We start from the raw sequence: 26,574 nt of genomic DNA on the forward strand, positions 1-26,574 counted from the left end.
GAGGATGCACATAGGTAACTGGCTAAAAAGCCAAACAGAAATTAGTAAATAGTTGGCATTAGTTTAGCGTTATTGTCCATTGCAGACAGATCACTGCATACATCCAAAACTATGGTAAGGACAGAATTGCCCAGGCTGTCACCTTGGGAAGATACCTCAGGAGGCCATGAGGACTTAGCAGTTTACTGCTGCATGGATAGCCCCATATCTGAACCTGAGGAACCCCCAGACGGTGGGTCATACCTGCCCAGCCTCAAAGGAGCCAACTGAACAGTGAGCTCCACCTTTATCTCCAGTGCTGGGAATGAAGCCAGGGCAAGTGCTCAGCCACTGAGCTACGTCCCCAGCCCTAGTCCTTTGCTTAATGTCCCCCAAAGAGCAGCAGTTTTAACCAACAACCTGCTTTCCAGTTCAGTAATATGATCGCCATTGTTAATCTTTAGCCAAGCTTAAAGGTTTGTTTCCGATTCTCTGAAAAAGTTCATTCCCTGTTTATTTTCTATGAAATTTCAGAGAACTCTTTTTTTTTTTTAACTAATAATCAAACATGTTTTGACATGTATCTCAAAGTTTGGAATTTGATTTCTTTTTACGAAAGTTTCTTTTGCTTAAACATTTGTGAAGATCTTTGGGAAGCTGGAGCCGCCTTGCTCTATTCTCCGCCAGCAGCCACCAGTGAGGACAGCAGCTCCCGCCCTCCAGCATGGCTCACTCAGTGGCCCCTACCTTTGGTGATTTCTGATTATGAGGTCAATATAGCCCTCTACTTGGTGATCCTACCAACCCTGTGAACTAGACCGCTTGTCCAGTTTCTTCATTAGAAAAGTGAGATTTAGGGTGAAAACTAACTCCCACTTTGTGGGGTTAGAGAATCCAAGTCATGTTCACTTGGTGAGGCTCCCGTTCTGTAAACTACTGGGGTTGATTCGGTTCTCAGATAGGTCACTACATAAACTGCCCTCCCTGGGCAGGAACGAGCCTGGAAAAACATGCCAGTAACAACAGGCACAAGCTAGGGCATCACTGAAATATTTAGACTGCTCTAGCTCAGGCCTAAAGGTCTTAACTCTGGATCATCTGACAAACTAGGTTTACCTCAGCTCTGCCCGGTCACATTCTAGGGTGATGCGGTCCCTGGTCACAGGCAGTTCTCAAGAGAGCAGAGATCCTGGCAGCAGGTGAATTAGATTCACATTGGGGTACTGCTGAGTCTGTGAACTGCTTTCCTGTGCCGCAGGAGGTAACGCCTGTGCTACAGGACAGTACATGAGCTGGGAACTAAGCCTGGAGAGTTAAAAACATACAGACAGAGACGGAGATACACAGAGAGAGACGAAGACAGGCAGAGAGATATGGGGACATGGGTCATCCTTGATACAAGAATGCCAAATGTCAAACTTTATTGTGCTCAGGGGCAGCTTATATAGGGATCCTTAGCCACGCCCAGCTCTCAGGATTTTTCAGCTGGAGACTCATCAGCCTGCCATCAGGGTCTTGTGCTCAGAGCAGCTGCAGGCAAAGAAAGTCAAGGGGCCAGGGGAGGTAATGGCTCCAAGGCTTAGATGGGGGAGAGGGTGCTGTGAGGGTAGTTTTTAGAGTAAATTGTAGGTGGTCCCACACTAGCTCAGAGTGGAATATAATAAAGGTCTCTTTACTTAGGGGTAGACTCACAAATCAGCAGTCCTCTGCACCAGCAGGGAACAGGAACTGAATCCAGCAGCCTGGGGGCTTGCCCAAGCCCCTACCTCTGCATACAAAATACCCAAGACCACGCCCAAAGTGGGCTAGCATCTCAAAGGCCATTGGCTGAAGGAGTTCCCACAGCACCTCCCCCTTTTGTCTAAGAGAATTCTAAGCCTCATACAAAACTATATGCAATAAGAACAAATATCAAGTATAAAAATAAGAATTACAACCAGCATAAACAATATCAGGTAAGAAATGTTACACAGATTTTGAAAATGTTGACTAACATGTAGTTGGCAAGCCACTGGCAGAGCTGAGATTTGAGCTCAGATTTGTTAGCCCACAAGGAGAAGTTCTCATGCACACCCCACCCTCCTCCATCTAGGGCCCAAGTTACACAACAGCAGGCAAAGATAGGGTGGCGTGTGTGCCACAGAGCAGAGTTTCAAGTCAATTCAAGTAACCACCCCACCGGTTGACAGCACCCCATCTTAACAAACTTAACCTGGAGTCATGGAGGAGGTGTGTGAAGGAAGTACCCCAGGATGCCCAGCTGTAGGCTGCCAGTATGGTGTCAGGCAGATGCTTCTTCCCTAGAGGGGAGGCAGTGGTATTCTCAGAGAATTGCTCGTGAAGATTAGGGTATGTTCTGTTGTAAACATGAGGAGTCTGGGTTCCCTGTTACCCAGTGAAGCTAAGAACAGGAGAGACAGTGGCTAAGACAAATGAACTTTACTGGCCTCAAGCTGGTGAGCTGGAAGGTTTACATATAGATTTCTTCCTGCCAGGGCTGCAGATACAAAAATTACTTGGCATTCCTAAGGGATCTAATTTTAGAGCCAGGTGAGTGCCCAAATGGTCACTAATTCTTGCAGTAACCAGTTCTCATGAGGTGGTTTCTGTAATTGTCCATGAGTCCTCAGGGAGCCAAGATGCTTGGAGGCTGCGGGGGCCGTAGTATCTAAAGAAACATTATGGTCAGGTTGGATGAGGAGTGTTGTTTTCTTTCATATTTTCTTGTTGTCAATAAGAGTAATTTATAGGCTAATTATAATTCTTTGGCTAGAGTAGCCAGACAGAAATGGTGAAAAACAGGTCTCTAAGCGCCAGGAGCAAGTTAGCTCAGTCATTGTTTCCGTTTCCCTTGGCTGATGCTGGGAGGGAGCTGACCCAGCTGTCAGCCTCACCATAGGACATGCGCTCCTCATTTCTTTGTGCTCCTCATTCTGGCTTGTGGGTGACTTGGCTGTTGTGAATTTTAAAGCAGGTTGAGCCCATCAGCAGGGTGGGTGTTTCTGAGCAGTGTATGTGGACACCAGTCAGCACAATCCCAGTCTCAGACACGGTTTGCTGGGTTAGTGGTCTCATGACGACTTTTCGGCGAGCTTGGATGAGGCTCAGTTTAGTGAGCGTGCCGTGTGAAGGGTCTCTGCATGCACATTGGAAGAGATGAATGTAGGATGGTCTCCGTTATAATGTGTGTGCTTTTCAACTTGATGTTTTGCATGTTAAGAACTTTGGAAACAAGCCTAGGCCAGTGAAAAGCCTCAGTGGGCACTGGCTGCATTTGTTGATTGTGTTTGTTAATGAATGTCTACAAAGACTGGAGAAATGTGTTTTGATGAGGCTCCATGAATCTTTGCTAAGAGATTAAATGTTAGAACTGAGAGTTCCTGTCCCCTTTGAAAGCTGTTTTGAGGTCTGGCACAATGACAACAGGAACCTAGTGTTTAGCTTGAGTTAGTCCCAGGATCTCCACCTTCAGGAGAACCAACTCCTGTACCACAAATAATAAAAACCCAGAGACAGATATTGAAGTGCAACCTGAAGATCAGAAAAGCAAAACAGCCAGTCTTTGGCTCTTACCTCTACCTCAGACTGAAAACGGGCAATCCTGCCTCCACAAACCCTCAGGTTGAGACTGAGGGTGAGACCTGTCTCCTCCCATTTTATATTCCTCTCTAGTGCTGGGATTAAAGTCATGCACCAGGAGGTATAAGCCAAATAAATCCTCCCCCACCCAAAAAAGTCATGTACCCCCACTGCCTGGCCTGTCTTGCTTACTAGTGTGGCAGCTTTGCACTAATCTTCAGGCAAGCTTTATCTATTAAAACTCAAATAATAGACCACTGTAAACTCCTACAAGTTGTCCTCTGACCTGTGCACCATGACTCCCATGTGCATGTGTGTGCATGCACATTTATGTACACACACACACACACATACTTGTGCAAAGTGGATAAGCATAACAAAATAGAAAAAACAATTAAATTAGTTGCCTCTGTGGCTAAGAGCATTTATTGTGGGTGTCCTTGCACACAGTAGAGCCGGCAGAGTATCTGTCTGAGTGGAGCAAGAAGGAAGTACTCTGGTTCAGCCCGACTCAGTAGTCGGTTCAAACTTTGAGAGTCTGACCCCTGGCAGTTTATTTTAGGCATATTAAAGCAGAGCACAGCTTTGGGGAAAGTTTCCTGGTAATAATTAACTCAGTCCCGTGTGCACAATAAAGCTTAAGACATGACTACATCGGAACTCTTTGTAAAGTATGTGTGACAGCCTCCGAACAAATGAGTGTTAGAGATTGACTGCCGAAGGGTCTGGGGAAGGAGTTGGTGTGGTCCTGGTCATGCGGGTAATGGAAAGGTCGCCAGGCTATAAGCCAGCTCCATTCGCAGCCTTCTGGGCAGAATATAGGTAATGTGTCTCTTCCTTTGAAGAGACAATGCTGCATGTTTAACATTCCTGGGTCCCCTCTTCCTCTCCGTGAGCACAAGGGCCTCTGTGCCTCCTACAACTTAACTGCTCTAGCGGAAGATCCGGGTTCAGTTCCCAGCACCCACATGGCAGTTCACAGCGATCTGTAATTCCAGTTCTAAAAACAACATAATGCTATAAGTATTAATGTTCCTAGTAGCTGACATCTTAAATTGTCCGTGAGACTGTCTAGTAAAAGGTAGTGGTTATTTCACAGGCAAATGACTTGAATTCACTTCGCTTCTTAGTAAACTACAGAAAATAGTTTTAAATCTCATCTTTTGTCTCTTAATAAAACAAGTGTTTTTAAAAACCAAGGTGCTCGATCTAAGGATTAAAGTCACTTTAGAAAAGGTCCTTTAGTAAGTAAGAATTGGTGTCTCAATTAACCAATGGAGTCTTGTGTCAGCAGAATAAACTCAGGTCAGAATTCGCCTCCCACTGACCAAAACTCCAGAAGTTAGAGCTTGGCTTTTGAAATGCACAGCGAGCCAGCCCTCTTGCCCCAGTCATTCTGCTGCTGCAGGCCAGCTAGCTTGGTTGCATCACTGCTTCCCTGTTGCAGGATTTCTTCAGACTGTAAAACACGAGAAGTCTGCAGTGTGGTATGTTGAACCCTTTGTGTTCACCGTCTTCAGCCCTCTGGTCAGCCCATGCCCGTGGACGCCTCCTCTGCCTGCTGCCTTGAGTCACAGGCACAGAGTGTGGTCACTTCCCTAAAGGTTCTTGTATCCTTGCTGGCTGACTAGAGATTCATTTTAGCAGTCTGAACTGTCACAGCCTCAGGTAGATGTGGCAAAGAGAATGTATGCCCAGCCCATTGTCTCCTGTCTCTCTGGGCACCTTTCAGTGTTCTCCAGTGTATCAAAGCTGAGATGTTCTTGAACATTCTCTGGGGTTGCATACAGTCTATTCTTTTGAGAGATGGAATTTTTTATTATCTCTGCCTCTGTCTGCAGTTTGGAAAGTGTGCATCTCCTCCAACATCTTGAACTGTCTGTAGCCCCATGATCATCCATTCTATCCCCAGTATCAGTATGACGCCAAGCAACAACTCTGCCACTGCAGGCAGGCACCGGCCTCTCCCAGTTGACTCATCTGCTGGAGAACCAGTACCACTGATCATCAGGAACTGCTTATTTCCTGGCTCAAGAATACTTCTCTAATGAGTGGTTTGAACTTCGTCCGGTTTCAACCTTCAGGACACATCTATGACCACAGCCATTGGACGGCTTCTCTCTACATGTTAACCAAACATTCAGGAATCCAAGTCCATCCCTGTTACCTCACACGCTCTACCCATATCCTGCTCCCCACAACAACCTCACTTCTTCAAAGATGTGTGTGTGTGGCATTCCCAGTCAGGCTGACCAGTTAGGATCGGGCATGCAAGGTGGATGCCCCTGCAGCCTATCTCTGCATGTCATTCAGGCCACTAACCCAGGTACCCCGTGCCACCATCCAGCTGGTGGTTTGTGCTGCTGTGGTCTGACCAGATGGGCAGGAGGAAGGAGAAACGCCCACAATCCCTCGCAGCTGGCCCAGGCGTCATCTCAGCTTTGCTTCTTCCTCCCCTCCTCCAGCTGACACACACATTGCTCCTGGGTACCAAGTACAAGAGCAGCTCCTGTTCCTGCCCATGACTGACCCAGGTGAACTTCGGAGTCAGGGTGGGTGCAGGGGTGGGGGAAGAGGCAGGAAGGCTGATTATAAAAACCAATTCCTGGAGAAAATGCAAGTGGAGAAAGTGAAAGCTATGCCTGGGGGCGGAGATTAATACCTAAAAGGGGGGGTTGCATAATTGACCGTAGTAAATAATTAAATATTATCTGGCTTGGTATCAGCCTTGTCTGTCAGAATGCTGATGTGGCGTTGCTGGTTAGTCTTTCTGGGAGTGGGAAGCTCTGGCTACTGCACCCAGTTTATGTCAGTAGAGAGCTACTTGAACTCACAGAAAGGGAATGGAGCCCTGTTTGTTCCCTTTGCCCCGTTAGCAAACCACACATTTCGTACAGCTTTATTTATTTATTCTCTTAGTGTGCTGGAGGTCAGAAGCCTGACTGGGGCAGCCTTCTACCGGGAGGCACTGGGAAAGTGAGGCTTTTCTAGCCTAACTTCAACTACAGCTTGTAATTGTGTTCATTTATCTGGCTCCTGTTGTGACTCTGGATCTCCTTAGATAATCGGTCTCAGGGGCTAAAACCCCTCAACAAAGTCCTAAACCATGAATACAGCATTTTCTCTGCTCCTGGAGACCAGGCTGTTCCCATCTTAAGAGTCTATTCTTCTGCCCATAAGGACAAGGCTCTCCATGGGGTTTGTGGTTTCTGAGGTTTGACAGATTAACCTAGAGTGTGAAAGTCACTGTTCAGGCAAAGCTGCCCTGCTTCCTCCCTTCCTCTGTGGGTTGGGAGTGGCCTCTTAGAATATTTTCCGTACTCCGTGGAAAGCCCGGCTCTTATGGGAAAAGAGCTGGCTTACTCCAGCACTGGCCTGAGGGGAGAGCACGTGCTTTTAGGCATCCACAGTTATCCCTGTCTTTAATAGAAACAAAAAAAAATGCTCACTTCTAGCCCATCTTTGTCTCTTAGAGAAGACACTAGCAGAGGCTTCTGCAGTGTTCCTGACTCCATTGGGCTGTACCCTATGAGGTCATGATATCAGAGGAAGCCCAATGCAGTGAACAAGTTCTTATTTAAAGGGAAAAGGGGACCTCAGAGACACGAGTGCTCTATAGACATTTACTGGTTTTATCCTTTAAAATAGCTAAAGAGACTGGTGAGGAAAAGCAATGTTGCTAGCCAGCATCCTGGGGTCCCCTCACCTTCAGCCATTTCAGGGGACAGGTTATTTCCTTTCCTTGAGTCTCAGTTTCCTGGTCTGTGTGGTGAACTTGTAGACTGATTCCTTTGTGAGATCCTGAATAGTTCTTTTGCAACAGTACCAGAAAGTATCCATTCTGTTATAATGGCATCATGTTGGTGACAATTTAGCCAAAATGTTGCCTGTACTTAACACATTGCCCATGGTTTGTTGTTCTGTGAACTCCACATTTAAGTCTTTGCCTTATTGTTAAGCATAAAGGAGAAAAAACTCTCCAGAGAAAAATCAGGCATCCTGGGTGCCCTGGGACCATTACAGTCTGCTCTCACCTGAAGGATTTCACAGGGAGGGAAGGAGGGAGGAAGCATCAGCAGACAGTCCCATGTAGAGCATGGTCCGTGCCTGCCCATCAAGCTGGACGTTTGTGCCCGGAGCACCTGCAGGGTCACATGTCCAGCCAGCTTCCTCCAGACCTAGAGTGTGAGCCTCTCTAGAAGGCCTGTTTGTGTGTCTTAAAGCTCTGCATATGATGTATCCTGTGGTTTAGAGCCTGTCTTTGCCACTGTCTTTGTCGGAATGCACTGAGCAGAGAGGCTTTGATGTGATTCGCTGCCATCTTTGCTTGTGAGAGTCTCTGGACTTTGTGACCGTCCCTTCCATCGTCAATTGTCATCTCTTACAGTTATCATCAACATTATTATTATTATATCATTATTATCAGTATCATTTTCTAAGCAGTAGGGATCCCTTAAGAATCATCATCCCCAAACACAGACACTGAAGGCAGGTCAGATGGGCTTGAGATGAAGACAGGCTTCGGGACCCAGGACCCACATTCCTGACTCTGCTTCATTACACAGGTGGCTGAGATGCCTTGGCTCATCTCTGCAGGCGAGTCTGGAAGCTTTCCTACATAAAACTGGAGTCTTTATTTTACTATTTGTGGGTTATAAATAATCCATGTTTCCACGCAGTGACAAAGTCTCTGATGTCCACGAGGCCCTGTTTATCTGTTAGTGATCCATGATCAACTATGACCCAAAAATATGGAACAGAATACTTCAAAAGCAAAATAATTTGAGAACCCATTCACACAGATTATTGTCATGTGCATTGTTCATTGTTGGGTAGTGATAACTTTTTGCTATGCCTAATTTAATAATTAACCTTATTCAAAGCACATATGTACAGAAAAAAACATTATATATAGGGTTCCATACTATCTGTGGTTTCAGATATCATTGTGGAGACTTGAACCCCCTCAGATAAGGGGGGTAGCTATGTACCATATGTCTCTGTCCCTGGATTTAACACGCACAATAGTATATTTGTTCTAATTTATACCTAGGGCCTATTATATGTTATGTTATGTTATGTTATGTTATGTTATGTTATGTTATGTTATGTTATGTTATGTTATAACCTTGTCAGGCAAAGTCCAGCAGAGATAGAGCTCTTGTCTAATGGTGGTGTACTTTCTGGCTTGCTGTGATAAGAAAGATCATGACCAGAGGAGTTATGTGGGGTCTACGAGCCTAGCAGGAAAATGACGGCTACTGTAGCATTGTGGAGAACATGGAGTTTAATGCTTCAGCATTATGATGGACACAACCATGACTGGGCAAAGAAGTTTGCACTGTGAAGTGGACTCGCATCCCTGTTTCCTTGGAAACCACAATGTTGAGAGGGACTTAGGATGCTGAGTCCAGAAGGTCCTCAACGTGAAGCCCTGTGCCCGGCCTGAGAATTCAGTGACCCCTGTGCCAGAGGGGAGGGGGAATTTCATCCTTACCTTTCAGACAGCAAAGTTTCTTAGCATCTGTGACTATGCAAAACAAGGTTGCCAACTAGGATGTGGGATCATCCAGATGGAGCTGTTGACACTTTGTAGCTGGAGGAAAGGGTTGGCTCTGTACCTACTGTGTCTGGGTCTGCTGCTCAAGCCCAAACCCATTTTATCAATAGCTTCATGCTTGGGTGCCTGACTGACATGTTCAGTTTTGATCCAGTGGTCAGTGATGTGTCATTTGTGTGTTTTGACAGAGGACAAATTACAGGGTGGGCTAGCATTTGCATCTGATGTCTTAAGTGGTCCTCAGAATTCGTGTAATGCTAAAGAAAGCTATGGGTAGAGCTGGCGTTAGAAAAGGAAAGGAGAGAAGCAGGTGGAAGAAAACTAATTCTATGAAGCTAGATGTGGATCGTGTGAAGTGACCAGCCCCTTTGACTCACCAACGCCAGAGATAATCTGAGAAAATCGCCAGAGATGAGGGATGAGGGCCCCAGACAAGGATGTGGTGTTATGTGTGATGTTGAGAACTAGAACAGAACAGCCCTAAAGGGTCATGGTGGCTCCAGAGTGGAGCTCTGATGTCGCTGGAGGGCTTCATGAAGCAAATGCAAATGGCCATCCCAGAAGAGGGTGGGAGGATGGTAAGAGCCAGTGGGGGGGGGGGAGGAGGGGAGTGGGCCAGCTGGGTGCGCTCATCAGCTGCTGAAGTAGGAATTGGTTCTCTTCAGGGGGAACCATATGATAGGTGGCTCGTACCCCAGTGGTTAGCACTACACCCATGGACATACAGGGAACACTAATTGGACTCAGTATGTTTATATAGAGCACATTATATATACACATAGTTGTAGGATAGGTCGTAAATTTGAGAGGGGGATGTAGAAGGGGACACAGGAGAGACTGAGGAGGAATGGATATATTCATGTATGATATTCTACAATTTAAAAGATAGCCTATCAAGTTACTTTTTATACTTCAAAAGCTTGTCGTCAAAGGAATTTTGAAGACAGTAAAAACTGTTACAGGGAGGCTGGACTGGGGAGATTTTATTTCTTTGTTATTTGCATAATAAGCTTGTGATTTTCAGCATACCATAAACAAGCAGTAAAACACTCCAGCACAATTCTGAAAAGAGCAGTAATGACTCAGAAATAAGTGAACAAACACTGGAAAAATGCTCTTGAGCCAGAAGGGAAGACGGCAGCCGGGTTTGCGCTGTGGGACCGTCAGGGTGTGTTGCTTGTCTCCATGTTTCTGGTAAATTGATGGAGATGATTTTTAATTTTTGATTGGTGGTTTATGCACTGGATAGGCTGGAAGAACCCGCCTTCTTTTTCAGTTTATACTCACTAGCATTGGTTATCATTATTGTTGTTTTGTGCTCTTGTACGTCGTCAGTTACTCCCAGCAGGGATGACATTTGTTAGACCAGGACGCGGTGACTCTGACATCCACTGCTTCCCTCAAAGGCACGTGCAGATGGAGGCCAGAGCTGACATCAGGTAGCATCCTCTGTCACTCTCCATGATGTGATGAGCCTGGAGTTAATACATTTGGCTAGACTGACTGGCAGTGAGTTCTTGGGACCTGAACTTGGGTGTGGCAGGTAGTTTACTGACTAAGTTATCCCTCCAGCCCTGGCTACTTTAAAGCTTTGTGTTTCTATCTTATGTAGAATATCGTTGGCTTTCCTACAGAAAAGGGATAATTAAATACTATGTACTTACAATGAGAGAGATGTGGCGAATTCCTGAAATTTGGTTGAGATTCATTGAGATTTTTGAACAGCTTGCTTTAGTTTAAAAGGGGTTCCAACTTGCAGCTTGGGGGCTGTATGTACCCCACGATAGCTATGAATGTGACCGAACACAAAGTCAAAACTAACTTAAATATTATGAGGTATTTTTGTGTGGTTTTTAAAAATTGATTAGTTATTGTGTAAGAGAGAGTGGTTGTGTATGTGACATGCGGGGGGGGGGGGGGGGGGGGGGGGGGGGGGGGGGTCTGTAAGCTCATGCCATAGCGCTCCCGGGAGAGTCAAAGGACGTGTCTGCGGCGTTGACTCACCTGCCTTTGATGTAGGTTCCAGCAGCAGAGCGCAGGAAACCATGCCGGTGAGTCAGAGCTTTACCCGCTGAGCCATCTGTACACACAGGCTAAGCGTGACTGCCAAATGTCGTGCTTGTGATAACAGTGTCGCCTCACTCGCCTCGTCCTTCCCTTTCCAGGATCGGGACGATGTCTGGGGAAGTGCCTCCCAACATCAATATCAAGGAGCCTCGATGGAACCAAAGCACGTTCGTCGGCCGAGCCAATCACTTCTTCACGGTCACGGACCCGAGGAACATCCTTCTAACTAACGACCAGCTGGAGAACGCGAGGAAAGTGGTGCACGATTACAGGTAAGGCTGGCGCCGCGTTCGCTGCCTTCCCGTGACGGGATCACCGTGTTCATTGCATCCTGTACCTCTTCTCTAAGTTAACTGTCCCAGGCACCTTTCTGTCTTCGGAGGGACACAGCACTGTTCAAGAAACTGGCTCCTGATAACTAGGGGTAGGGTCATTGCTGCCGAGACTCACCCCCAGTGAGGGAACCTCAGCTGCGAACGATTCTGATGGTGTTCAGGGATGCAGAGGGGAGATGCACCTCATCAGCTGAGAGAGTCACACACGGATAAGAGGAGCCACCTATGCAGGGACAGTCCATCTTCCACATTCACCAGTTCTCTGGCAGAAACCACTGGAAAATGTCTTTTCTCAGCATTGGACTTGAACAGATTTTTTTTTATTGCTATTCCATGAGGAATGCAGTCTAACTGTACGGGGCATTTCTTGTTCATGATGTATCATGTGTATGTAGCAGGTAGTCTAGAGATGAATCGGCACATGAGGAAGAACCCAGACTTGGTACTGCCTGCCTAAGTCCTAGCTACTCAACAGACTGAGGCAGGGTCTCACTCAGCCAGTGCTCAGCAAGCCTGAGCAACACTGTAAGACCCCATCTCAGAAAATAAGTAAGGAATGTATGGAATTAGATACAAATAAGCTAATATCATGCATCCTATAGAAAACACCCTAATCTCAGAATTCGTATCCTTGAGGACAGCTAATTCAGAAGTAGATGTATTTTTCTATTTAAAAAAAAAAAGAAAGAAACTGGATAAGAAATACTATAGGGGTCCAGAGAGTGGCTTACATTTAAGAGCTACCTGCTATAGATAGATGTTTCTCTCCTGCCCACCTGTTCCCAAATACCCAGAGGCCGCTTTCCAAACAATTGGCTTGAAGGTTTAATATTACTAATAAATGTTCAGCCAATAGCTCAGGTTTGTTACTAGCTAACTCTTAGACTTAAATTAACCCATATTTCTATGTATGCTTTGCCACGTGGCGGTACCTTTATTAGCATGTTCATCTTCTGCTCCCTCTGCATCCCTTTGTCAACCCTGCTTTTTCAGCATTCTTAGTTTGGTCACCCCGCCTGTACTTCCCACCTGACTACTGGCCAGTCAGTGTTTTATTAAACCAATTCAAGTGACAAATCTTTACAGTGCACAGGAGGATTATTCCACAGCAGCCTGCTCTTGCAGAGGACCCAGGTTCAGTTTCTCCGCACCCATGTGGTAGCTCATAACTGCCTGTAACCCAGTCCCAGGGTACTTGAAGCCTCCTTCTGACCTCCACAGCCCTAGGCATGCACATAGTACACTTACACACATGCACTTATACACATAAAAAATTTTTTTCAAAAAATAAATACTTTAGACTTTGTATACTTCAAAGAGTCTCAGTCGCATAATAATTTTGTTAACTTTTTTATAACCCTTTTGATGTCAAATCCCTGTGATCTGGGGGACAGACAGACCATGGACAGTAATTTGCTGATTTCTGATCTAAGGAAAAGCCAATCAAATATGGGGAATTTGACTGTCAGGTGCTCTGCACCTAAACATGCCAGGAATAACGCGCTGGCTAGGCAGTTAGGAAGGGACTAGTGCCCGTCTACAAAGAAAGACCATAAGCATGATTTCAGGAATTCAGGACAATCCCTGTTCTTTGTGGATTTGGGACAAAAGGCAGAGAGGGCAGGTTGACTTGGAGAGGCTGACATAATGAAGAGGCTTAAAATGCCATAAAAAACTTCAAACCTTCGCTGGAGACAGTGTTCGGGAACTAGCAATAGACAAAGCAGAGAATAAACCAGATGGGCTCCTCACAGACCTCAGTGAGAGGGCAGCAAACTCTAAGAGGCCCAGAAGGCATTTTTAGGCAGAGATGGTCTCTGGCGGATGTTCTAAAACTGTCCAGCTGATCTGAGCACACAGGTCAGGCTCTGAACTGCCCTTGTCATTCCCTGGCAGATGAGAGCGGAACGGATGAAAAGGTCACACATCCATTACTTCAGCAGTTACCTTTGTGTCATTCCGACCAAAACACCTGACTTAAAGGAGGCTCCAATCTGCTCCCTCTTTCCATGGTTATTGCAGAGGAGGAGGAAGGTCAGCACTCTCTGCTCTTTCCTCCTGTTTCCATCTGAGTCCCAGCCCAAGGATGCTGGCACCCACAGTCAGGATGTACATGCACATATAGATGTTCACACACAGTTAATCTTCTCTGGAAATGCTTTCAAAGGCACACCAAGAGGTGTATTTTTCTGATCTGGTGGATTTCAAATCCAGTCACATCAGCAGTGATTATAAAAAGGGACTGTGGACTAGAGGGTGAAGATATTTGCTCCAAGAAAACCCTGATCTCTGCAACAGAGAAAGACTTTCTGTACTGAAGGAACCTGTCTAAAAGCTAAAGAGACATGCTCTTTACAGAGGAAAGACCCACACATGGCAATTTTTTATTTATGTTGTCTATAAACAAACTTTTTTATGTATATGGGCATTTTGTTTGCATGTGTGTCTGGGAACCCCTTGGGTGCCCGTTGCCTGGTGCCTGGAGAGACCAAAAGAGGGAACTGAATTCCTGAGACTGGGGTTACAGATGTTTATGAACCACCATGTGGGTGCTGGGAATCGAGCTAGGGTCCTCTGGAAGAGCAGCCAGTTCTCTTAACCACTGAGCCATCTCTCAAGCCTTAAACAAATGTTTTTTTTTTTTCCATTAAAAGTAACATTTTTCTCTTGGTGTGTATTCATAGTACTGGCCTTCAGAAAGACATTTTCATGTAAGTATAAAAGTTTGAGCATTTTCCCACAAAGCCTTGTCGTCTGCTGTTTCTCCCCCTCCCCCTCCTGTTAATCCCGTTTGTCCTCTAAATTGGCCTCCATGAACAGAACACGAAAGTTCTTAGGAAAGAGCAGACGCTAGGAAAGTCTGTCTGTCATCTGCACACTGAGTGTCAGAGACGGGGGAGGGGAGGTCCAGCCATGGCTGCAGCCCAGACGGTTTATACAGGATTGCCATCATTAGCAAAGGCAGAATCTCAGATCCACAGTGCTTGAAAACTCTTCTTGAGTAGACAAGAGGCGAAATTTAAACATTAAAATATCAAAGAAGAAGGAATTTCTCTATTGAAATCAGACAAGGGACCATTTCGGGTGAGTGGCAGAGAAAAATCCCATGTTGATGTAAGCTCTAGTGAGCTTCAGCCAGACAGCATTCAGCAGCCAGCTGAAGCTGCACAGAAAGAACCACTAGAAACACATAGGAATCCTACTCGGCTCTGTGATGCTAAAAGCCCCGACAGACAGGCCTTTGCCACACCAGGATTTTAAATACCTTCTCTTACTCCCAAAAGAAGAACCAGGTAGAACTACACAGTGAGAACAATGATCCTTTAATAGAAACTCTTAAGTAATCAAGCTCCCGTGAAAAATGTATGTGTTTGGTTAAATAGTTAAGTCCAACACTGGATGGACCGAGACTGTTGTTGATCCCAGCTCAGCATCCTCCTGCTGCTGGGATGGGATGGGGAGGTGGGAACCCGAAGGTCTGATTGCAGTGTGCGCTTTGTACCCTCACCTGTGATGCTTTCAGCAAGGATGCAAAGGCCAGTTCGTTCCCAGGACTCAAAGGTAGCAGAAGACCTGCCTCTTCAGGGTCCTCCTGCTACTCTCTGCCTTTGCCTTGGCAACAGATTCTCTCGCTGAACCTGGAGCTCACCCCCCTTCTACTGAGTGAGCAGTCAGTGTGCCCCAGTGGTCTTGCTGTCTCGGCTCACCCCCACACTATCCCACACCCCATGCCAAGGATCCAGGCTTGTGCCCAGTGCTGGGATCTGAACTCCCATCTTCGTGCTTGTACAAGTGCTCTTAACTGCTGAGCCATCTCTCTAACCGAGTCCACTTTTCTCATTTCTTGATGGCAAATGTAATAAGTATGTTAAAGCAAAAATAACATGTCTCCCAGATCAGCAGTCAGCAGCACACTAGTGAGTCTGTGTAGCAGGACCTGAGACATGCTGTGGGAGGGAGATAGTGTTTGCTCAAACGAGATTTGAGAAAGGTTCAGTCTTGAGAATGTCATATTGTCATATACCACCCCGCCCCACCCCACTTTGCTTTAAGGTTCCAAAATATTTAGGATTTGGGGTTGTAGGACTCTTTAATCCATTTTCCTAAACTTGAGCATAGCCCTTTTTTTCTTCCTGTAACCTCTATTAATGCCTAAGGGAGCACATGCAGGAAAGCGTGCACCCCAAGGCATCAACAACAAGAGCAAGTCCAGGACACCTTAATCTTCACTGTTCAAAACCCTTTGAAACTAAGAGGTAGAGATATTAAAAAGATGAAGCCTTTGTATTTTGCAACTGACACTATCCTAATTGACTTGAAACCTGTAACAAATCAATGTGATGAGAGTGTCTACCTTCAATCCACATAAAGCATCCGCACGCAGAGTGACAGCCACTCATGTGCATCAGAACACTTAGAAATACAAAATATGGGCAGGGGAGATGGCTCAGGGCTTAAGAGTGCCTACTGCCCTTGTAAAAGACGGAAGTTCAGTAGCCAGCACCCCACCTCGAGCAGCACAAACACCTGTTAGCTCCAGCTGTAGGAACCCTACACCCATGGCCTCTGCAGGCATCTGCACCCTGATGCACATACCCAGAGCAGCTCACAAACGCCCGTTAGCTCTGGCTGTAGGAACCCCAATACTCTGCAGGTGAACAGGGACACAACAGAAGCCTAGAAACCAAGCCCAGTGCTTCTCACACCTCAGCTGATAGAAACCAGTCCATGGGGAGTAAAACTGAGCAAATTTCACATTTTCATACTGTACTGGCTGTTTTCGGTCAGCTTGACACAAGCTAGAGTCATCAGAGAGGAAGGAGCCTCAGCTGAGGAAATGCCTCCATGAGATCCAGCTGTAAGGCATTTTCTCAATTAGTGACCTTGGTGGGTGGTGTCATCCCTGGGCGGGTGGTCCTGGGTTCTATAAGAAAGCAGACTGAACAAGCCAAGAGAAGCAAGAAATAAGCAGCATCCTTCCATGGCCTCTGCATCAGTGTCTGCCCCAGGTTCCTGCCATTTGAGTTCCTGTCCTGACTTCCTTCAGTGATGAACCATAATGCTGAAGTGTAAGCCAAATAAACCCTTTCCTCCCCAACTTGCTTTTAGTCATGGTGTTTCATTGCAGCAATCGAAACCCTAATTAAGACACACACCTTATGATAAATTCCTCTGCTTTTTAAGACAAACTCAGTCTCAAGAGCAAAAGGCAAAAGGCATAGCTTTTGCTATCACAACCTGCAGCTTGGTTCCTGGAACTCTGACTAGGGGCAGGAGGGCAGGAAGAAAGGACACACACACACACACACACACACAGAATAGCTGAGATCAGGAGGTGACGTGGGCTGTGATGGAGGACGCCTACCAGGCAACCCAGAACCTCAGGTGTTCATTCGGGACACCCTGCAGGAGGAAGCTGCAGTTGCCAGTCTTGGCACACACCGACTGCTCATACCCAGACCCATCCCTTGCCATCCCTCTTGAGCCTGGCCCGTATGGCTTTGCCAATTTCTCACGAATAAAAGGCTGGTCTTTGTCATATACATTCTCTCAGGGCTTCCTCCACATCCTACAAACTCAAGTGCAAAGGAGAAAGGCAAAGAACATTTAAATTTTACATGGCGGTCGATTGAGCACATTGACTCATTTATGTCTAGATAATCGTGGGTGTGGGGAAAATTCTTCATATGGAGGCTTATCCCTACATGTCCAAAGGGATAAAGTGGAAGAATTAAAATCCCAGTTAAAACTCACGTTGTGGAATAATCTGTAGTATTTAAAGGATGGTGTAGCCCCCTTCCCAATTAGGAGGCTGGAAGTGTGAGCCAGGGCACAGTAAGGTCACACTTCCTTGGAAGGCTTCCTGGGTGTTGGTGGCTCTGGGAATTGTCAGCGTTCCTTGTCTTGTAGATACATCACTGTACTCTGCCTTCTCTGTTTGTACAGAGACACTGTCCCTTGGATTTAGTGACCATTCGTCCAATAGGACTTCACTTTGGCTAATTGCATCTATAGAGGCACACACCCTGTTCTTCTATGTGAACATGCATTTTGGAATTACTATTCAAACCAACGTATGATGGTTTAGAAGAATGTTATATAAACACGGGAAGAAATATTTATAGAGTATTGTTGAATAAAAGTCATGGTTAGGGAGCCTCTGGTTTGGGGTCAGATCTTAAACACCTTGGAAAATTGAAAAAGTATTCTCCCAAATATTGCCAACGACCATGGTAGATAGGCCCAGGGTAACTTCATTGCTCCACGAAGTTTGTATATTTTCCAAATCTCTGACAAGGAGTATTTCTGGGGTGGGAAAATCTGACAAATTGTGCACCAGGGCCTGTATTTGCACCACAGAGTCCTAAACCTAAGTTTGCCAACTGCAGGTTTAAAATGAAGGAACAGCCTTGAGTGCCCTAACTTCGGTCTGATTGGTTAAAAATGGTTGTCGAGAGTTTGCCGAGTTCAGACTCCAGTTTTAATATGTCACTTAAAACAGTGACTCCAAGCTGAACACTCCTTAATATGCATATTGCTTTCTGTTATCTTCCAAATTACAGGTAATTGATGTGCATGGGTCTGAGTTCACTGTAGCCGTGTTCTTGTTGTTACGCTTCAGGCTGCCAGGAAGGCCAGTGGTAGGAACACACGCTAACCCCAGCACCCAAACACATAAACAGTTAAAAATCATAATTCCCACCAACGCTCTGACAGACCTGGAAAGTTTTGCAAACCATGAAGGTCATGATGAGATCTCTGAATGGAGGGAGCGGTGGCTAGGACTCTCGTTGTCATTTTCTAGACAAGGAATCGTTCCTGCTGGCCTCACGGAGAATGAGTTGTGGAGGGCGAAGTACGTGTACGATTCAGCTTTCCATCCTGACACGGGCGAGAAGATGATCCTGATAGGAAGGATGTCGGCCCAGGTCCCAATGAACATGACCATCACCGGCTGCATGATGACGTTCTACAGGTGAGTCACAGGAGCGCGGGAGGAATCATCGAAAGAACGTTTTAATATACATTTTACTGAAGTAAGTGTCACCGTGATTATGCTAACAAGGATGATGGGTGCATGCTACAGTGTGTCAAAACATGTTGCGCCCCATAAATATTTCCAGTAAAAAGAGTTAAGTAAATGGAGGGCTGGCAAGATGGCTCAGTGAGTAAAGGCACTTCCTGCCACACCTGAACACGCGGTTTGCTTCCTGGGAAGTGCTTCGTGGATAGAGAGAGCCCAATTATTGCAGGTCATCCTCTGACCTCCACGTGCACACACACATATACGGAATAAATAAAGTTAATTACAAATTAACCGTAACGTATAACAGCTGAACATAAGGTGGAGGCGGTTTGTAGTGGCTCGCCTGCAACCACGGCTCCTGGGAGGCCGAGAGGAGTGTGCAACCAGCCTGGCTGTACAGCTGACACCTGTCTCAATCGAACAGGAACAGCGAAAGCAGGTAGAGGTGTGTTGCTTTAACATTGAGAAAGATACCATTCATCTTTAGTTCACTCCGAGTAGATGTTATCACTATATTAAGCAGCATCTGGCATGATTCGTGAAACTAAACACGAATAGCTGGGCATGGAGGGCTCATGCCTGGACTCCTAGTGTGCAGGATAATAATAATAATAATAATAATAATAATAATAATAATAATAATAATAATAATAATAATAATAATAAACCATAAAAGTGTTTTACCTCTAATGTTGATAAGACAGGGGCCATAGAGGTGGCTCAGCAGTTAAGAGCACTCACTGGCTGTGCTTGCAGAGGACCCCAATTCAGTTCCCAGCACCATGTGGCAGCTCACAACTGTCTGTAATTCCAGTTCCAGGGCATCTGGCACCTTGTGGCAGGCACTGAACACACACAGTGCACATACATATATGCAGGTAATACACTCATACACATAAGATAAAAATAAATAAAACGTTTTTTAAGGATAGTAAATAATATATTTATTTAAAAAGAAGTTGACGTTTTTCCTAAGTCTTAGACACTAAAGAAAATAAGATAGGAAAAAAGGAGTCTAGAAACAAATTCCTCTACTCCCCCTCTCCGTAGACTCAGATGCATTTGGGTGTTGGAATAGACCCAGCATAAGAAAGGCCAAGCCTGCTTTGCTCTAAATTGTTTTGTTTTATTTACCCAAGAGAAGCAAATTTCTCAGTCTACTCTGTACTAGGGTTTTTATAAGTTTATTTCTTCTTAAAAGCTGTCCTGGCTAGTTGGTTGTTTTTTTTTTTTTTTTTTTTTTTTTTTTTGCCAACTTGACACAAGCTACAGTCATTTGGGAAGGGAGACTTTCAATTAAGAAAAATCCTATCATCAAACTGGCCTGTAGGCAAGACTGCCAGACATTTTGTTAATTAATGATTGATATGGGAAGGACCCTGGACTGAAGCCAGGCAATGGTGGCGCACGCCTTTAATCCCAGCACTCGGGAGGCAGAGGCAGGTGGATCTCTGTGAGTTCGAGACCAGCCTGTTCTACAGAGCTAGTTCCAGGACAGACTCCAAAGCCACAGAGAAACCCTGTCTCAAAAAACCAAAAGAAAAGAAAAGAAAAGAAAAGAAAAGAAAAGAAAAGAAAAGAAAAGAAAAGAAAAGAAAAGAAAGCAGGCTGAGCAAGCCAGGAGGAGCTAGGCAGTAAGCAGTGCTCCCCGTGGCCTCTGCGTCAGTCAGGTTCTTGCCCTGACTTCCTCTGATGATCAACAGTGATGTGGAAGTGAAGCAAGGCTGATTTTAGTCATGATGTCCATGACAGCAATAGAAACCCAAAGCCTGTGAGCTTGGTGATAAGGAAACTGGGTATCAAAGTAGACAATCTGTGTCTTCCTCCCTGCCTGGTCCCCTTCCTTGCTGGCGTTTGGTATTTAACTGTACCGAAGAGGGCTCACTGATGCTAGAGGGGTTGTGACAGTATACTCTGTTTTAGGACCACACCGGCTGTGCTTTTCTGGCAGTGGATAAACCAGTCCTTCAATGCCGTTGTCAACTACACCAATAGAAGCGGAGATGCTCCCCTCAGTGTAAAGTAAGGCTGTGGGGCCAACCCAGCCTCCCTTAGCCTGTGCTCCTTAAAGTAGCCATGCTCTGGCCGTCTCTCCTCCTCCCTCTGTATCGGGATAACTTTCTGCTTTTGTCTTGCTGTTATTAGTGGGATAGTGTTGTCTCTCTTATATCCCGAGCTCCGGGGTCCTGCAGAATGCCTACCAAACAGCCCTCGGGCCTGACCTCTGTCCAGTAACTCCTCTCAGGGCTGCATGAGTCAACGCAGGAGGGGCTTTGCAGTGGTGTAGCCTTTATAGACGCTTAACTTCAAAAGCGGGTCATTGCTGGAGTCCAAAGACAGCAAATTTATGAATTTGTCTCCTATTTTAGAGTGTGTGTGTATGTGTATGTGTGTGTATGTATATGTGTGTGTGTGTGCTGCCAAGCTGAAATTAGCTAAAACTATAGATATAATTTCACAACACTTGAAACAAGTCATTTTCCGGTTTATATTTGAAAATTGCCTTTGACGCCTGTATTCTGCTATCATCAAATGGAGCAAAGGATGCTGACACCCGCCCCCCAGTGGTGTTTCTCACAGTTAGAATCGCTCAGGTTCCACTGCCCTTTAGGGGTAAACTTGGGCTGTTTTTACACAGTGAAAACACCATCTAAGATGGTCCTGCCCGCACTTGGCTTTCTATGTTTAATATTAGGAGCGATAGTTTTGAATTGTGCAAGTGTGCCCCAGACACTTAGCCCAGACTGTTTCCTCTGCCCACGGCTTTCCACACACTCGCAGCTCCCCTCCTTCCTCATCTGCATGGGTGCTTCGTCTGCATGTCTGTCTGCTTGGAGTTGGAGCCCGTTTTCAGGGATGTGCTGGCCTTCTCTCTGGATTCCCATGCTGATGGAGTGACCCCAGACGTTGTTCTGCAGACTCCCCACTGCTGATCGTACACTCCTGTCTCCTCGATTTCTTCCCTGGTGTACACGCATCATTTACACAGTGTATTTATTCTTTCCAGTGAGCTGGGGACGGCTTATGTTTCTGCAACAACCGGTGCTGTAGCGACAGCCCTGGGACTCAATGCCTTAACCAAGGTACTTTAGTTTTCTTTCCCTGGCGGAGCATCTTAACTCTTTTGACCTGTCACTCTGGGCGCCTCTGTTATTTCTCAGAAGAGTTGCAACCACTTGGCTTTCTTGTAGCCATTCTCAGCTGCATATGTTAATTGTATCTTCTAGTGGATTTGGGGAAGGATGGTAACTAGTAGCAGCAACAAAGACTGGTGTGTTCCTGGCTCTACGCATTAAGTTCTAACCCCTCTCTCTAAAAGATTCCTCCTGAGGCTGTCAGGGGGGTGCCTTGAAGAGGTAGAAGGGCTGGCTCTGAAATCAAAGTTCTGGGACTTGGGGATGTGCTTCCAGCCACATGAACTAAGCCAGATAGCTGCGTCGTCTCAGTATGTCCTTCTAGAGATGCAGAAGCACCTCTCAGCAACACGGTTGACGCTCCTTGGCCTGGCTCTATGCAGCTGGGGCTGCGGTATTTTTAGGAAGATGTGAGAGTTTCCATTTAGCCGTTCAGGAAAAGTGAGATGATGTTTCTGGAATTATCTTTTCTACAGCGCGTCTCACCACTGATAGGACGTTTTGTCCCCTTTGCTGCTGTTGCTGCTGCTAACTGCATTAATATCCCACTAATGAGGCAAAGGTAAGAAGAGCGCATGCACTGGGCAGGGACTTGCGCTTGATTGGGGAGTTTCTTGTCGTGTAGATGGAGTCTGAGATTTGTTTCAGAATACTCTGGGGTAGGGTGGTAAGGGCAAGCCCATTGGGTTCCTACTTGTTGAAGTGGGCTGACGAAAACCTAGAGGCTTAGAACGCATAGCCTTCCTACTTCAAAGATGAGTCTCTAGCCTGCACCCTCTGCCCAGAAAAAAATCTGTAAGACTGAAACCAGAGATGGAAAAAGCCAAGTTTCTTGGTTTTCCCTTGGAATTTTTTTTAAGGAGCATAAGGTAATTTTAATCTTTATTTATAAAAATATTGTTTTAGAACTGACAGACATTAAAGGAGAAGAAAGAATAAGTATTTTTGATGATAACAAAAGAACAAGGCAGTAGCAGGAATTGGGCTCCCAGGCTTAGGAATCCTGTGTAACTAATGAATATCCAACAGGGCTGTGTTGCAATGACTGCCAATACGTGAGATACCTAATAACACTATGTACTGTATCTATTTCTGATTTAGAAGGTTGTTCACATTTGTACGTGAGCATAGAAATTAACCTCACCTTTGAGCTAACATATCCACCCCTCAAATCATATTATTGGAAAAGTACATCTTCTGAAAAAAAAAAAAGAGTACTGTTATTTTCCCTTTGCGTCTATCCCAGGAGGCTTGAACCTGTTCGTGGTATTTAAAAATAGATATATCAGTGCCAAAATTGACACTTGAGTGGGAAACTGGATGAAGGAGGCACTTGATCTTTCTCAACAGAGTCCTCCTTCAGGATGCTGCCTGCAGCTTCTGTGAACCCCTCTGCGTGTGTTCTGCCCTTCAGGGAACTCAAAGTTGGTATTCCTGTCACGGATGAAAACGGCACCCGCTTGGGAGAATCGACCAATGCTGCAAAACAAGCCATCACGCAGGTGGTCATCTCCAGGATCCTCATGGCGGCCCCTGGCATGGGTAAGTGAGCCTGGAGGTCCTGCTGTGTAGTTTATGCCAAACCTTTACGTATCAGTAAACAGAAACGGTCAACAGCACTCCTCTTTGTGAAAACTACTTTCTGCTGGTGGAGCCTGCAACTGAACAAGTAAATAATACACAGTGCAAGTGGGGGCGTCCCTTACCCTAATGCTTGGGGCTCTCAGGAGTGCCCCAGGTTTAGGATTTGTTTAAATTTTAGAACATTTACAAATATATATATAATGAGCTACCTCTCAGGAACCCAAAGTTAAACTCGAAGTTTATTAATGATTCGTATACGTTTTGTACACATGACCTAAAAATAGTTTCATGCAGTATTGCTAATGATTTCATACATGCACCAAGCAGTGTGCATCCTGACTCATGCGTGTGAGTTGAAAGAGGTGACATCATTTAGTTCTCAGCAAGTTTCTGATTTTGGAACATTCAGATCTGAGGGGTTTTTATGATTTATTTGTATTTATTTTATATGCATTGCTGATTTGACTACACTTATGTCTAAATGAGTATGTCAAATCACTTTGAGCTAGATTACAGATAGTTCTAAACTACCGTGTGGGTGCCGGGAATTGAACCCCAGGTCCCCTGGAAGAGCAGCTGGTGCTCTTAACTGTTGAGCCATCTCTCCAGCCCCCAGAACTGAGGGCTTTTCTGATTAGGAATGCTTACCCTGTATGTAAAATAGTGATAAGAGCTAAGGGAAGGGAAGGGTAGGGATGGGAGAAGCAGCAGTGGCCAGGCAAGGGACTGGGGTGGAACATACTGAGCAGGCATGAATCTGAGGTAGAGTGGGCATCAGCAGAGGGGCAGGAGCTTGCCGTTTTGTGGGAGGCATCTGCGAAGGAGGAAAAGGAGAAAGGATTTTAACGGGCCCCAGAGACTGGAGTCAGCTACTTGGACATTACAAGCTCTAACATTTAGTCTGAGGGATAGAGCACCACACACAGTTTTTAATAATTGGTAATTATTCAAATAATTCAAATAATTGGTAATTATGTGATGGGTGCTATGAGAGACTAAAGGGGTGCAGCCGTGGTGAGTAGAGACAGCTCAGGAGGCTGCCTCGGCACCACAGGCAGCGAGCCATGGCTAGTTGGACCACAGTGATATAGTGGAGTGATAAGACTGAGTAGAGTAGGCTGTGAGCTGAGTGGAGCGGGGTGTGACCTGAGTGGAGCGGGGTGTGAACTGTGTGGAATGGGGTGTGGGTGCGTGGAGTGGGGTGTGACCTGAGTGGAGCGGGGTGTGAACTGTGTGGAGTGGGGTGTGGTGTGAACTGAGTGCATCTTAAGATGACTCTGAAGTGCATGGAGATCAGCTCTTTCTACCAAAGCTCTCCCTGGAACACGGGACAACGGTGATGCTGAGGGCAGCTGTTAGAAACTGTACATCTGGCCGCTGCTCTGATATTTATATGGTGTGGAGCCAGCATGAGCAGAGGACATCTGTGTCATATCAAGACCTTTTGAGAAGCTCCTGTCTACTCTGGGGGCCTGGAGAAGGTTCTTAGACATTCAGAAATGAAAGGGCCTGAAAGTGACAGCATTCTATTGTAGGGAAAACAAAGAAAGAAACCCAGGATTTAATGCTCTTGAATCTCTTCACCTAAGCTGCATGTAAATGGCCCTTGGCTATTACAAGATGCTCTCGAATGAAGCGTGTCTGTCAGCTGCTATTGGCTATTGTCACAGGATGCTCTGAGCTGGCTGGTTTGAATGAGCAACAAAAGCTGAAGGAAACTGCCCAAAGGAAAACTGAGGGGCATTCCGCTGTTGACCCTGTGTGTACACAGCTCAGCATCCAGAGTCAACCAGCTATCAAAGAGGAAGACATGTATTGAACACGTATAGACTTTCTTCTTGTTATTCCCACAATAGTGTAACTATTTGCACATCATTTATGTTATGTTATAGGCTACAAATCACCTAGAGATGACAGCAGCTATGCGCATCCATGCACTTTGTAACCACGAGAGTCCTGAGTCCAGTCCCCTGTAGATTCCGAGAGACAGCAATGGTCATGTTGCATTTCAGCTAACTGGGGAGATGAGAGCCCTCCATACTCTAGTAGGATGCCAGTGTGGTCTGTGAAGGTATCTAGGGACCAGTATGTTTATCATCCCAAAGAGAAGGCTATGAAGCCCCCAACATGTCTGAGCCCTGATTTCTAGACTGCACCCCAGTTTCCACCCAGCTCCAGTCCTGCGTTTGCTTTGGTTTGAGTTGTTCACTCTGCCAACATGGAAATAGCCTAAAAGTGGCACAGCTTTCTGTCAGCTTGTGTGGGAAACTCCACTTAAAACAGGCATTAAGTGAAGACTTACATGGTCTTGTCTTTATTACAGCCATCCCCCCGTTTATCATGAACACATTGGAAAAGAAAGCCTTCCTAAAGGTAAGACCCATCACATCGTCATTTGTGAGTGCTTTTGTTTCTTTTTCTTTCTTCTTTAGACAGGGTTTTTCTACACATCCTCACTGTCCATTATGTAGACCAGGCTGACCTTGAACTCTCAGAAATGTACCAGAAATGTACCTGCCTCTGCCTCCCAAGTGTTGGGATTAAAGGTGTGTGCCACCACACCTGGCTGTGAGTCTTTTTCAGGGCTCTTCAGACTTGACATTAGTGAGTGACAGCCAACCTGAAGGTCACTTTCCCTTGGACACTTGTGAAAATACAAAGATGCTTCTAAGAACATCTTTCCACTCTCAGATGCTGGAAAGGCTTTTGTGCATGAAGACTTCTGCTGCAGTGAGGCTACGAGTGGGCTGTCCACCCAGTCGCCTGAGCACGCCTAGCTAGGTCAGAGGGAGAAGACAGCAATGAGTCTGGGACATGGGAAGTTACTACCTGTAATATCGGAAGTGGAAAGATCTGGAATGGTAGCTTCATGGAGCATTGGATTTATTAGTGTTTCTCTTTGATAATCATATCTAGAAGTTAAGTCTGCATTGCCAGGTGCCATCTCTGTGCCCTCCAGATTGTGATTTATAGGTTCCAGGATTAGCCCAGTTGGGATACAGTGGCCTAGGATGACTCTTGCGTGTCATGCTGAGTGTGGAGACATAGTTAAGAGCAGAGGCAATGGCCCTCCTGGAGGAGGAGATGCACTGAACATGGCAGCTCCATTGGGGTCGATCGCTTGAGTCTTAAAAACAGAATTGTAAAAGCAAGGGAGTGTCATACATAAAGCTTCAGAGAAAAAAATGCTGCCCCAGGCCAGATGCTCCTGGGATGAGACCGTGACGTATACACATAGGTCCATGTACTGCATATGGGCCCAGTAGGAGAAGGAAAGCCAAGTGCTGAATGGACCCTTGATAAACACTG

General features: G+C 45.8%; 1 protein-coding gene across 3 annotated transcripts in view; it reads left to right on the forward strand.

Annotated features, from left to right (window-relative positions):
• The window catches only part of Sfxn1 (sideroflexin 1), a 1,040,418-nt gene that overhangs the window by 1,005,080 nt on the left and 8,764 nt on the right, over positions 1-26,574 (forward strand). For all 3 annotated transcript variants that reach the window (XM_050143873.1, XM_050143872.1, XM_050143874.1), the window contains exons 2-8: positions 11,283-11,457; positions 18,326-18,496; positions 20,471-20,569; positions 21,555-21,630; positions 22,158-22,243; positions 23,096-23,223; positions 25,589-25,638. In XM_050143873.1, coding sequence (XP_049999830.1) covers positions 11,294-11,457; positions 18,326-18,496; positions 20,471-20,569; positions 21,555-21,630; positions 22,158-22,243; positions 23,096-23,223; positions 25,589-25,638 — 774 coding nt within the window. In that variant the 5' untranslated portion in view covers positions 11,283-11,293. The remainder of the gene's footprint in view (positions 1-11,282; positions 11,458-18,325; positions 18,497-20,470; positions 20,570-21,554; positions 21,631-22,157; positions 22,244-23,095; positions 23,224-25,588; positions 25,639-26,574) is intronic.

The sequence above is a fragment of the Alexandromys fortis genome, unplaced genomic scaffold, assembly GCF_014885135.2.
Source record: "Alexandromys fortis isolate MF-2015 unplaced genomic scaffold, M_Fortis_MF-2015_v1.1 scaffold_1, whole genome shotgun sequence".
NCBI lineage: Eukaryota > Metazoa > Chordata > Mammalia > Rodentia > Cricetidae > Alexandromys > Alexandromys fortis.